The sequence below is a fragment of the Canis lupus genome, chromosome 20, assembly GCF_011100685.1.
Source record: "Canis lupus familiaris isolate Mischka breed German Shepherd chromosome 20, alternate assembly UU_Cfam_GSD_1.0, whole genome shotgun sequence".
NCBI lineage: Eukaryota > Metazoa > Chordata > Mammalia > Carnivora > Canidae > Canis > Canis lupus.
The window spans coordinates 53,610,033-53,621,886 of record NC_049241.1 but is presented as its reverse complement, the minus strand read 5'-3'; the positions used below and the strand labels follow the sequence as shown (position 1 = coordinate 53,621,886).

Here is an 11,854-nt window from a genome sequence, read left to right as displayed (position 1 = left end):
CTTAGTATAATATCCTCCAGTTTTAGCCATGTTGTTGCAAAGAGCAGGACTTCTTTCTCATGGGTGAATAATATTCATACATATGTATACACACACACACACACGTAGATTATATAATAATCACCTTTTCTTTATCTGTCAATGGACACTTGTGTTCTTTGCATACCTTAGCTACTGGTAATAATGCTGTAGTGAACATAGAAGTGCAGATGTCACTTCAAGACAGTGATTTTATTTCCTTTGGATAAATACTGAGAAGTGAGATTGCTGGATGATATGGTTGTACTAGTTACATTCCTGCCAACAGGGTATAATGGTTCTCTTTTCTCTACACCCTCACCAGTACTCTTTTCACTTTTGCAGAATAGCCATCCTAACAGGTGTGAGATGGCATCTTTTTTTTTTTAAGATTTCATTTATTTATTAATGAGAGATACGGAGAGAGAGGTAGAGACATAGGCAGAGGGAGCCTGGTGGGACATTCGATCCCAGGACCCTGGGGGTCACGACCTGACCCAAAAGCAGAGACTCAACCACTGAGCCAGGTGGGGAGGGAACTTTCACTAAGTTAGTTCCAATGCCTGTTGTAGGAGGCACGAGGCAGAGCTCTCCACCTCCACTCACTCTCCACCTGTTTTTCAGTCTCTGACCCTCTGAAATCATGCTTGCTTCCTCACCTCTGCTAAAATCACTCTACCAAAAGTTTAAGGAAATCCAGAAAATGCCAGATCCTTCCAGAACCACATCACTTCTTTTCCTTCCTGACCCTTGTGAGACAGTCTCCCCCTCTGACTTCTGTAATATGACATCTTTATTCAACCAATTATTTGTTCACCATAAATGATTACAATGTTTACTGAATAAATTGTTTATGAATAAAATGAATTGTTTATTGAATAATTCCAATGTGTCCTATGCTGTGAGATAGACAAGTTTCATTCAGGGAGAAGGCAGTGAGCCTGCTACCAAGGCTTCTTCCTTATCACATGAAATCCAATCTCTTACCCACAAAACCACCACTCTTTCACACCTTTGTCTCTCAAAAGGGTTTAATGCAGTACAAGTTTGATATAACAAAGCACAGTGGTATAGAGCAAGAAACAGGATTGACATCACAACAGGAAGTGAAACTGGGGGCTGTGAAGCACCCCTCAAGGGGCCACCTCATTCAATCCTTCCACACAACCTTTTCCTCCTTTTCCTCTAGTTGTCAGAATGTCCCTCTTGGCTTCTGGCTCTCTCCACCTCCCTGGCGAGCCTGTCTTCTCTCAAGGCTTCAGCCAATCTCTTTCTTGCATCTTTCACTCTCCACGTCTGTCTCCGGATATCTCCAGGTGTTACTACTGGCTCTCTGCAGATGGATGGAAGGAGACAGAGATCCACTCCTGGGATCATCCCCGCCCGAGCTGAAGATGGTACCATGCTGGGCTCAGAGCTGCTAAGTGGAGACCCCGCAGCCGCATTACCCAGTGAAATTATTTGTGCGATATTTATGAAGTCCAAAGTACTTAAAGTTTCTCCTTCGCTGCTGCAGGCCTGGAGTCCCTGCAGCCTCCTGTATGCACAGATTTGCTGGGGCTTCTCCAAAGTCCTTTCCCTTTCATTGTACCTGACCTCGTTGTCAGGATGAGAAGTTATCCTTGTGACTGGCCTCTTTAAAATGCAACTGGTCAGCCTTACAGGAAGTGCAACTCTTTCATGACATCTCCTCTTGGTCTTGGCTAAATGGACTTGTCTTTTCTTCTCTGAGGTCTGAGGCATCATGTTTCTTTTGAGTTTGCCCTTTGAAAACAAAATGAAACGTATTATTTGAATAAAATTGGGGATGAGGACCTCCAGCCACAAAGAATGTTCTCAACGTATTTGGATCTTTCAACCTCTCTCCATGGACAAATGTATCTTGAATTGCACTGTGCATCACAATCTTCCAGAGTGTTGTTAAAACTGAGATTCCTGGACCTCAAGCCCAGTAGGTATGGGGTGGGGCCAAGAACCTACATTTTTAAGGGTTCCCAGGTGATGCTGCTGGTGTAGGCACCACACATTGAGAACTAGTTCCTGGGATGCCATCAAGCAGATATAAGTAAAGGACAGAAAGCTTGAGGTCATTACCCAGTGCCAACTCTGGACCCTTTCCCCTCCACCATCTTCCCTGAAGGATGTTTCCCTCTACCCACCCTAGTCAATGTCAACCACACACATGCTGCTACCCCCTGGCCCACCATCATTTGGACACATAATCACAGGTTTCTTTGTATCCCAAGACTTCAAAATTTTAGTATCTCTCTACTAGGCTTTAGGACACACTACCCTTGGTTATCCTAGCTCTCATGCCTCATCTTCAGTGAGATCATGTCCCTCCCAACCCTGAGACACTCACTGTCTTTCACTTGCACACCCAAATCCCATCTTCACTCAACTATCCTCCTGTTCATAGATAAATAACTCAGAAACACAATATTCTCATCACACAGTTCCATTTTTTGCACAAAGACCTCCATTGTAAACCATTTTCCAAGGTTCTGGTCCAGAACATTCTCCCTAATAATTTTCCTTCTCTTCTCTGTTAACATCAGCTTCTCTTTCTGACTTAAGAATTAGTGTTTCTTAGAAGTCAATCCTGCTCTTACATTTGTTCTACATCCACACCCCTGTCTAGGCCATCCATCCATTTCCCTGGCTTTCAAATACCATTAGCACATCGAACTAGAAATGCCCATAGAATCTGCACAGATCTGACTCCAACTCAATACCATCCTCCCACTCACCTCTTTAGTGATAATACTGATGACTCCACTCACAGTGCCCAGATCCCAAGTTAAACTAACCAACTCCCCAAATAATTCACCACTATCTCAGTGTCCCCAAACACACTTGCTAGTACTAATGTCCTGCCTAAACCCGAGTGTCATTCGGGCCACTCTGCCACCTCACACTCATAACAATGAACCATCATCCATCCACCCTCCTGAATCCATCTAACAAACTCAACACTCAAAAACAAAAACAAAAAATCCAGTCAAGAAATCAGCAGAAGACATAGACATCTCTCCAAAAACAAACAAATGGCCAACAGACACATGAAAAGATGCTCAACATCACTCAGCATCAAGGAAATATAAATCAAAACCACAATGAGATACCACCTCACACCTATAAGAATGGATAAAATTAACAACTCAGAAAACAACAGATGTTGATGAGGATGCAGAGAAAGGGGAGCCCTCTTATAGTGTTGGTGGGAATGCAAACTGGTGCAGCCACTGTGGAGAACAGTATGGAGGTTCTTCAAAAAGTTAAAAACAGAGCTACCCTATGACCCAGCAATTACACTAGTAAGTATTTACCTAAAGCACATAAACATAGTGATTTGGAGGGGTAATGCACCCCAATGTTCATAGCAGCAATGTACACAATAGCCAAAATATGTAAAGAGCCCAGATGTCCCTCAGCAGATAAATGGATAAAGAAGATGTGGTGTATATGCACAATGGAATAGTACTCAGCCATCAAAAGGAATGAAACCTTGCCATTTGCAATGATGTGGGTGGAACTAGAGGGCACTACATTAAGCAAAATAAGTCAGTCAGAGAAAGACAAATACCATATGCTTTCACTCATGTGGAATTTAAGAAACAATACAGATGAACATAGAGGAAGAGAAGGAAAAATAAAATAAGGTAAAAACAGGGACGCAGGCAGTCCTGGTGGCCCAGTGCTTTAGCGCCGCCTTCAGCCCAGGGCGTGATCCTGGAGACCTGGGATCAACCCACGGCCGGCTCCCTGCATGGAATCTGCTTTTCCCTCTGCCTGTGTCTCTGCCTCTCTCTGTGTGTCTCTCATGAATAAATAAATAAAATCTTAAAAAAAAAAAAAAACAGGGACGCCTGGGTGGCTTAGCGGTTGGGCATCTGCCTTCAGCTCAGGGCGTGATCCTAGGGTACCAAGATCAAGTCCCACGTCAGGCTCCCCATGGGGAGCCTCCTTCTCTCACTGCCTGTGTCTCTGTCTCTGTCTCTCTCTCTCTCTGTGTCTCTCATGAATAAATAAATAAAATCTTTTTTAAAAAATAAGATAAAAACAGAGAGGGAGGCAAACCATAAGAGACTCTTAACTCTAGGAAACAAATGGAGGGTTGCTGGGGTGGAACTTGGTGGGAAGATGGGGTAACTGGGTGATGGGCATTAAGGAGAGTACTTGATTTAATGAGTATTGGGTGTTATATGCAACCAATGAATCACTGAATTCTACCCTTGAAACTAGTAATACACTATATATTAACTAAATTAATTTAAATGAAAAATTTTAAAAATCAGATAAATAAATAAGACTCTCAAAAAAAAAAAAAAAGACTCTCAACTTCTGAGTAATTCTTGAACACCTCTCAGTTTCCCTACAAAATACTATTTCTGCAGTGACCTTTCTTGATCCAGAAATCAGAATTACATTTTCTGTGTTGATTTTTCTTTCAATGTTTACTGGTACCTGTATTATTTCTTTCATATTTTTTAAGATTTTAATTATTTATTTATTTGAGTGAAAGAGTGAGAGAGTAAGGAGCAGGGGGAGGGAGAAGCAAACTCCCCATTGAGCAGGGAGCCCAGTGTGAGGCTCCATCCTGGGACTCTAGGATCATGACCTGAGCTGAAGGCAGACGATCAACTGACTGAGCCACCCAGGTGGCCCTCACTATTTTTCTATAAATTGGATATTCAGTGAAGAGATTACTAATGTGAATTTTAATGTTTTACACCCAGTATCCACTTACTGTTTTGCCTTAGAAGGCACTCAGATATATTAATTGAAAGAAATTATTCAAACTCAAAAATATAATTTCTAGATTTTTCAAATAAATTCACTCGACCACAATTATACAATGACATAATCTCTATGGTGGCAGACTGCACTAAATTATCACCGCCAAAGATTTTTTTTTTATCCTTTCTCCCTGGAATTCATTATAGCATTCCATTTATCCACATTTCAGTTAACCAAGGTCAGCTGTGGTCTGAGGTCCAGAAGAAATGGTTAGGAATGTAACTTAACAATACATCACAATGCCTATGTCACTCACCTCACTTCACCTCATCATGTAGGCACTTTATCATCTCACATCATCACAAAAAAGTTGGGGGGGAGTGTACAATACAGTAGGTTATTTTGAGAGAGACTACATTCACGTAACTTTATTATAATGTTTTTATAATTATTCTATTTTATTATTGTTGTTAATTTCTTGTTGTGCCTGCTGGGGATTTACCCCAAAGATACAGATGCAGTGAAATGCCAGGACATCTGCACACCGATGTTTATAGCGGCAATGTCCACAATAGCCAAACTGTGGAAGAAGCCTCGGTGTCCATCGAAAGATGAATGGATAAAGAAGATGTGGCATGTGTATACAATGGAATATTCCTCAGCCATTAGAAATGACAAATACCCACCATTTGCTTCAACGTGGATGGAACTGGAGGGTATTATGCTGAGTGAAATAAGTCAATCAGAGAAGGACAAAGATTATATGGTCTCATTCATTTGGGGAATATAAAAAATAGTGAAAGGGAATAAAGGGGAAAGGAGAGAAAATGAGTGGGAAATATCAGAGAGGGAGACAGAACATGAGAGACTCCTAACTCTGGGAAACGAACAAGGGGTGGTGGAAAAGGAGGTGGGCGGGGAGTGGGGGTGATGGGCACTGAGGGGGGCACTTGATGGGATGAGCACTGGGTGTTATGCAATATGTTGGCAAATTGAACTCCAATTTAAAAAAATAAAAAAATAAAAAATTTCTTGTGCCCAATTTATAAATTAAACTTTATCATAAGTATGCAAGTATAGGAAAAAACATATATAAGGTATATATATGGTTCAATACTATCCAAGGCTTCAGGTATCCACTGAGGGTCTTAGAACATGTCCCCTGGGGCTATGGGAGGAGTATCATAGAAGAGTCTGATCACACTAAACTGTTTAAAATGCAAACCTAGGGGCACCTGTGTGGCTTAGTCGGTTAAGTGTCTGCCTTCGGCTCAGGTCAGGATCCCAGGATTCTGAGATGGAGCCCTTCATGGGGCTCTCTGCTCAGTGGGAAGCCTGCTTCTTCCTCTCTCTCTGCCTGCTGTTCGCCCTGATTGTTCTCTCTCTCTCTCTCTCTCTCAAATAAATAAATAAAATCCTTAAGAAAATAAATAAATTGCAAACCTAATTAATGTACCTTTCCTTTTAAGTCAATCATTTCTATCTTTTTTTTAAAAAGGGACACCATAAATCTCATATCATTCCTGTTGTCCTACCACAGTGATGATACCAATCCTTTCCATACGCAAGAGGTCCCAGTTTGGAGGGAAAATTATTTGATCCTCCCATTTATAGAGCACTTATTATATGCCAGGTTGAGCACTAAAACCCGTGATCGAGAATTCAACTTAACAAAGTCACTGCCCCTGCCCTGCTTATTTTAATCTTGATACAAGGAAAGAGTTCATACAAAGAGTAATGAATGTCTGATATCTTGTTAGGTATAATTAATGGGTGTGATAAACAGTAAGGTTGATACAGAGATAGAGAAAGAGGGATGGATGAAAGAAGATAGTAGGGAGGGATAACAGGACAAAAAAATTAAGCACAATTATTAATGATGAAGAAATTAGGGAAGGACTAACGGAGGACATATTTGAGCAAAGGATTCAATTAAAAATAAAATAATAATATTTGTAAAAGGACCAAGCACATTGTGGGTAAAGAATTTTCCTGAGAGGGGGACAATTTAAATAGTGCAGGGCCAAAGTCTATGTCCACTCCCTAGAGATGTTGTTGGTTAAAACAAAACAACAAAACAAAAACATCTAGCCTATTAGCCCAAGAAAACTTCATGTGCAAAACAGTACAATACCTTGAACTGAGGGGGCACTTGATGGGATAAGCACTTGGTGTTATACTATATGTTGGCAAATCGAACTCCATATATGTAAAATACCTTGAACATTACTTAAAAAACATTAACACCTAAGAATCCGCTTTCAATACGATATCTCCTCATTTTAAAAGCTCCTGTCCGCTCACTTAAAAGAAGCTTCGCAGAAGGGTAAGTGTACTAATGGGCACTCGTGCCGTCTGTATGCCCTCCGTACTCACCAGAGTAGGCTGGTTTGGGGAACAGGCAGATACAGCTTCCTGCATGGCTGCAGAGTTGTCCTGATGCCTCCACTCCTGATGCAAGAGCCCGAGGCTTGCTAGAAAATGCGTGACTGCTGCCTCTGATTCCCCTTTTATGGAGGAAGGCAGTGGATAAACCAATCAGCAGATAATCCAAAGAGATATCCTGTCTCAAATCCACGGGATTTAAGCAATTCCTAAATCTTTATACAAAGACACAAAAATTGGGGTACCTAGGTGGCTCATTGGAGGAGCCCATGACTCTTGATCTTGAGGTTGTATCTTTGAGCCCCACTTTGGGTGTAGAGATTACTTAAATAAACTCTAAAAAAACACACAAAAAAATGTGGGGCTATTGACACTGTCAGATATTGTTGTAAATGTAATCATTGAATACATTTGTGTGTGAGATACATTGGTATCTGCAGTTTCTTTCTTTCTTTCTTTCTTTTTCTTTTTTTTTTTTTTTTTTTTGGTATCTGCAGTTTCTATCCACATTTTAATGTTTCCTGTTTCTCCCACTATGGATACAGTTCTTAAAAACAGAAATGCAAGTATCTATGTATAAAAATTTTCATACATCTTATGTTTTATTAGGAAAAAATTAGAAACAGTTTCTTAAAAACAGAATGTCTGAAATATTTATTAACAATTCTAAGGAATGTATCACAAAGACATTGAAATATATTAATATTTTGTGCATCTATATTTCATTTAATTGCTGATGCATTTGAGAATATTTCAGCCATCTTATGTTTTCCCTACCATTTGACCTAAATAATGTTCCTTTACCCTCTTCACTTTACTGACTTTTAATTAACTCTTTTGTTTTTTTATTTTTCACCCTTTCTTCTTGTGTTTTCACTCCTATTTTTATTGCATTTACCCTACTGAACTTTGTATTTGCAAGTCTTTTTTTTCTTTTAGCATTTTACTTTATTTTATTTTATGTTTTATTTTAATTCAATTAGCCAATATATAGTATAATACCCAGTAGTCATCTCATTATGTGCCCTTCTTGGATTTTGGGGGGATTTTATGAGACAGAGAGAGCATAAAAGAGGGGGAGGAGCAGAGGGAGAAGCAGGCTCCCCTCTGAGGAGGGAGCCCTGAGGCAGGCCCCCTGGGATCATGACCTGAGCTGAAGGCAGACATTTAACCAACTGAGCCACCCAGGCACCCCTAACTCTTTTATTATTCTATTGTTCTTTCAATAAACTTATCAGTTACAATCATATACAAATCTCCATGTAGTTAATGAGGGGCACCTGGCTCAGTCAGCTAAGCATCAGACTCATGATTTCAGCTCAGGTCTTAATCTCAGGGTGGTGAATTCAATCCTGCCTTGGGTTCCATGCTGGATGTGGAGCCTTCTTAAGAAAAAAACATCTTCATGTAACAATTAGATTATGAGTCCATTACTTAATATAGTCTAATACAATTACTTTTACCACCTTCCCCAAATGCTAATAATTACTTCACTCTTCCAAGTACATTTTTTAACTTTTCTGAGTCTGCTTTATTGTTCTCATGGATTTCAATTCTACCTATATTTTAATCTCCAGAGAGATTTCAAGAATTGCCTCATTAAACAAAATTCATTTGTAATTATAAATCATCCTTTTGTTCTCTTCATTCTTTCCTGCATTTCTGGTTTTCAACCTGGGATTCTATTCCTTTGGACTGAAGAACTCATCTAGTATCTGCTTTCTATTTCAAGTCTGCTAACAATTGAAATGTTTCATCTTTTTTTTTTAATTTTTTTTTTTTTATGATAGTCACACAGAGAGAGAGAGAGAGGCAGAGAGACATAGGCAGAGGGAGAAGCAGGCTCCATGCACCGGGAGCCCGATGTGGGATTCGATCCCGGGTCTCCAGGATCGTGTCCTGGGCCAAAGGCAGGCGCTAAACCGCTGCGCCACCCAGGGTTCCCGAAATGTTTCATCTTAAATTGTTCCTAAGACGTCTTTATTGTGGGCAATATCACTGCTGGGTATAGAATTCTGGTTTTGATATGACATTTCTTCTAGCATTTTAAAACGGTGCTCTGTTGATATCAATATTATTTAATCTTTATTTTAATAACACCAATTAACCTTTTTCTTGGTTTTTTGGCATCTGCATTCTCCAAACTCTGTCGCCTTAACTTTGGTTTTTTTAGACAATGACATATCTCCCTGTTGTCTCCTGTGTACTGACTTTGCTTAGGAGATGGTGATTTAGTTACATCTGTGGGTTGGTGCCTTTCATTGACATGCCAGAGACTGTTGTATCTTCACTTCTGATACCACTCTTCTGCATGATCTCTGAGCTCTTTTTTTATTTTTATTCAAATTCAATTTAATTAACATATACTGTAATATTAGTTTCAGAGGTAGTATTTAGTGATTCATCAGTTGCATACAACACCCAGTGCTCATTATTACATCACGTGCCCTTCTTAATGCCTGCCACCCAGTCACCCCTTCCCCAACCACCCACCTCCCCTCCAGCAACCCTCAGTTTGTTTCCTAAGGTTCAGCATCTCTTAAAGTTTGTTTCCTTCCCTGTTTTCATCTTATATATAATTTTTTTATAAATTTATTTTTTATTGGTGTTCAATTTGCCAACATATAGAATAACACCCAGTGCTCATCCCATCAAGTGCCCCCCTCAGTGCCCGTGATCCAGTTACCCCCATCCCCTGCCCACCTCCATTTATTTTATTATTTTTCCTTCCGTCTACTATGTTTATCTATTTTGTTTCTTAAATTCCACATATGAGTGAAATCATATGGTATTTGTCTTCCTCTGATTGACTTATTTCATCTCAGCTCTTCTTTTGATCTCACTTTTCTTTTAACTCTGTTTTGAGTTTACTAATAGTGTTTACCCTACATCTGATATATTGGCTAATTGAATTTAAATTAAAAAAAAACTAATAGTGTTTACCCTATAGTTTTGTTAGGATATTTGCTAACTAGCAAATATCTAGACTGTCTTCTGGTTTAGTAACCCAGCCTTTTGCTGGAATCCATCCCTTCTTAATTACTTAAATTTTTAATTTCAATTCTACTGTAAAGACAGCAGAGGAGGAGCTCAGTTAAGTGTCTGCCTTCAGCTCAGGTCATGATCACAAGGTCCTGGGATGGACCTCTGCATCGGGCTCCCTGCTCAATGGGGAGTCTGCTACTCCCTCTCCTCCTTCTCCTGCTTGTGCTCTCTCAAACTCTCACATTATCTCTCAAATAAATAAATAAAATCTTTGTATAAAATAAAATTCACCAGAAAGATAGAGGGGATGAACAACCTGAGTGAGAGAAGAAAATGACATCACACCAATCTGGTAAAGTACATCAAGCCAAATCATGTAAAGAATTCTGGCAAATAAAAAATAAAACTGAAAACCCAATAGAAAAGTGGCTCAAAATTCTAAAAAAAGCACACCGTAAAAAAGGATAAACAAATACTCAATTACTGTGTTAAAAAATAAAATGTTAAAAAAAATGTTTAACCTCTTTAGTTTCAGGGAAATGTTAATAAAAGTCACAATAAGAGACTATAAAACAAAAAAAAAGAGAGACTATAAAACAGACATTAGTTGAAATGACAAGAAAGCAGTAGTCCCAGGAGCTGCCCAGGCTATGGAGCAGTCAGATCATTCCGGTATGGCCAGTGAGAATCTAAATTGGTAGAACCGGTTTGGAAAGTCAGTAGCCTCTGATGGAATGATTACATCCTCAATACTGTGCACCTAGTTGGCAACAGACAGGTTTTAGTTTGGTCAGAATGACTGGAGTCTAAACAGCTCTTTGCTAGAAACGAATCAATTGTGTTACCTGCAGGGAATGGATATATACGGTGGTGTCTGCACCCAGTGGAACTCAACCCGGCAATAGGAATTCACAAATAACTACAGAGAAGAATAAAAATGCACCTCACAAGTGTGATGTTGAGCCACACACCCACGGAAACAGCCTCAGGACAGCGAGATCCCGGTGGTGATTGACGGCTGCTCCGGGACTACACAGGAAAGCCCCTGGGTCCTTACAGAAGCTCCAGGCCCCAGGGGCTTCCAGGAATTATCTTTCCAGTGGTTGTCAGAGTAACTGCAGCACGCTGGTGGTCGCTTTCAGGGTTGGTTGGGGAGGGTGACTCCCCTGGCAGCTCCTCCACCCCCTCCTTACCTCCCCTTTGAGCCTCCCCAGAGGGCTGCAGAGTCCCAGCATGCATGTGATCACCTCCAGCTGTCCTGGGAGATGAGGTCCTGGTCTTGGTGCCACCGGCAGTCCCGCAGCTCACGCTCAGCAACGGGGTCCTGGTGGTGTACTTGCGCATGTTCTGAGGTCACAGAGGGCCACCAGTTATCTGCCCAGGCCTGGTGGCTCCATCCCTCCAGGCCAATGCACGTGGGGAATCAATATTGGAGAAGGATCCATCTCAGTCCATAGAGCAAAGCACATGCAAATCCCCCTTGCATTTAAGGAGAGCAAGGCTTCCCGGGGTCGGCCAGCCCCTCGCTGCGTGGGCACCCTCAGCCAACCATCCCGAGATCGGCCCCTCTTCCCTCAGTACGTTGGTCCTCTAGCCCTTCTCCAGCTGCTGTCAACTGCCCGCGTGGCAGTCGGAGGATGCACCCCCGAAGGTCTGGGGTCCTGGCCCATCTCTGCACTCAGACCTCTGCCTCCCACACCAACTCCGGGACCAGAACCTTGCCCTG

The 11,854-nt window shown here is 41.0% G+C and overlaps 1 protein-coding gene across 4 annotated transcripts; it reads right to left on the bottom strand.

The window, feature by feature from the left end:
• Positions 1–1,031: 1,031 nt before the first annotated feature.
• Positions 1,032–11,487, bottom strand: LOC100688619 (putative methyl-CpG-binding domain protein 3-like 5). 4 transcript variants are annotated; one of them, XM_038567525.1, is made up of 3 exons: positions 11,322–11,487; positions 7,135–7,265; positions 1,032–1,782 (listed from the first exon to the last, which is right to left on the bottom strand). In XM_038567525.1, exons 1-3 carry the CDS (start codon positions 11,470–11,472, stop codon positions 1,204–1,206), a joined length of 861 nt encoding a protein of 286 aa, XP_038423453.1. In that variant the 5' UTR covers positions 11,473–11,487; the 3' UTR covers positions 1,032–1,203. The 4 variants fall into 4 exon arrangements, with proteins under 4 accessions (XP_038423453.1, XP_038423454.1, XP_038423455.1 ...); XM_038567526.1 differs by having other exon boundaries at positions 11,376–11,487; XM_038567527.1 differs by lacking the exon at positions 11,322–11,487 and adding an exon at positions 11,072–11,194.
• Between the last annotated feature and the right edge of the window lie 367 nt (positions 11,488–11,854).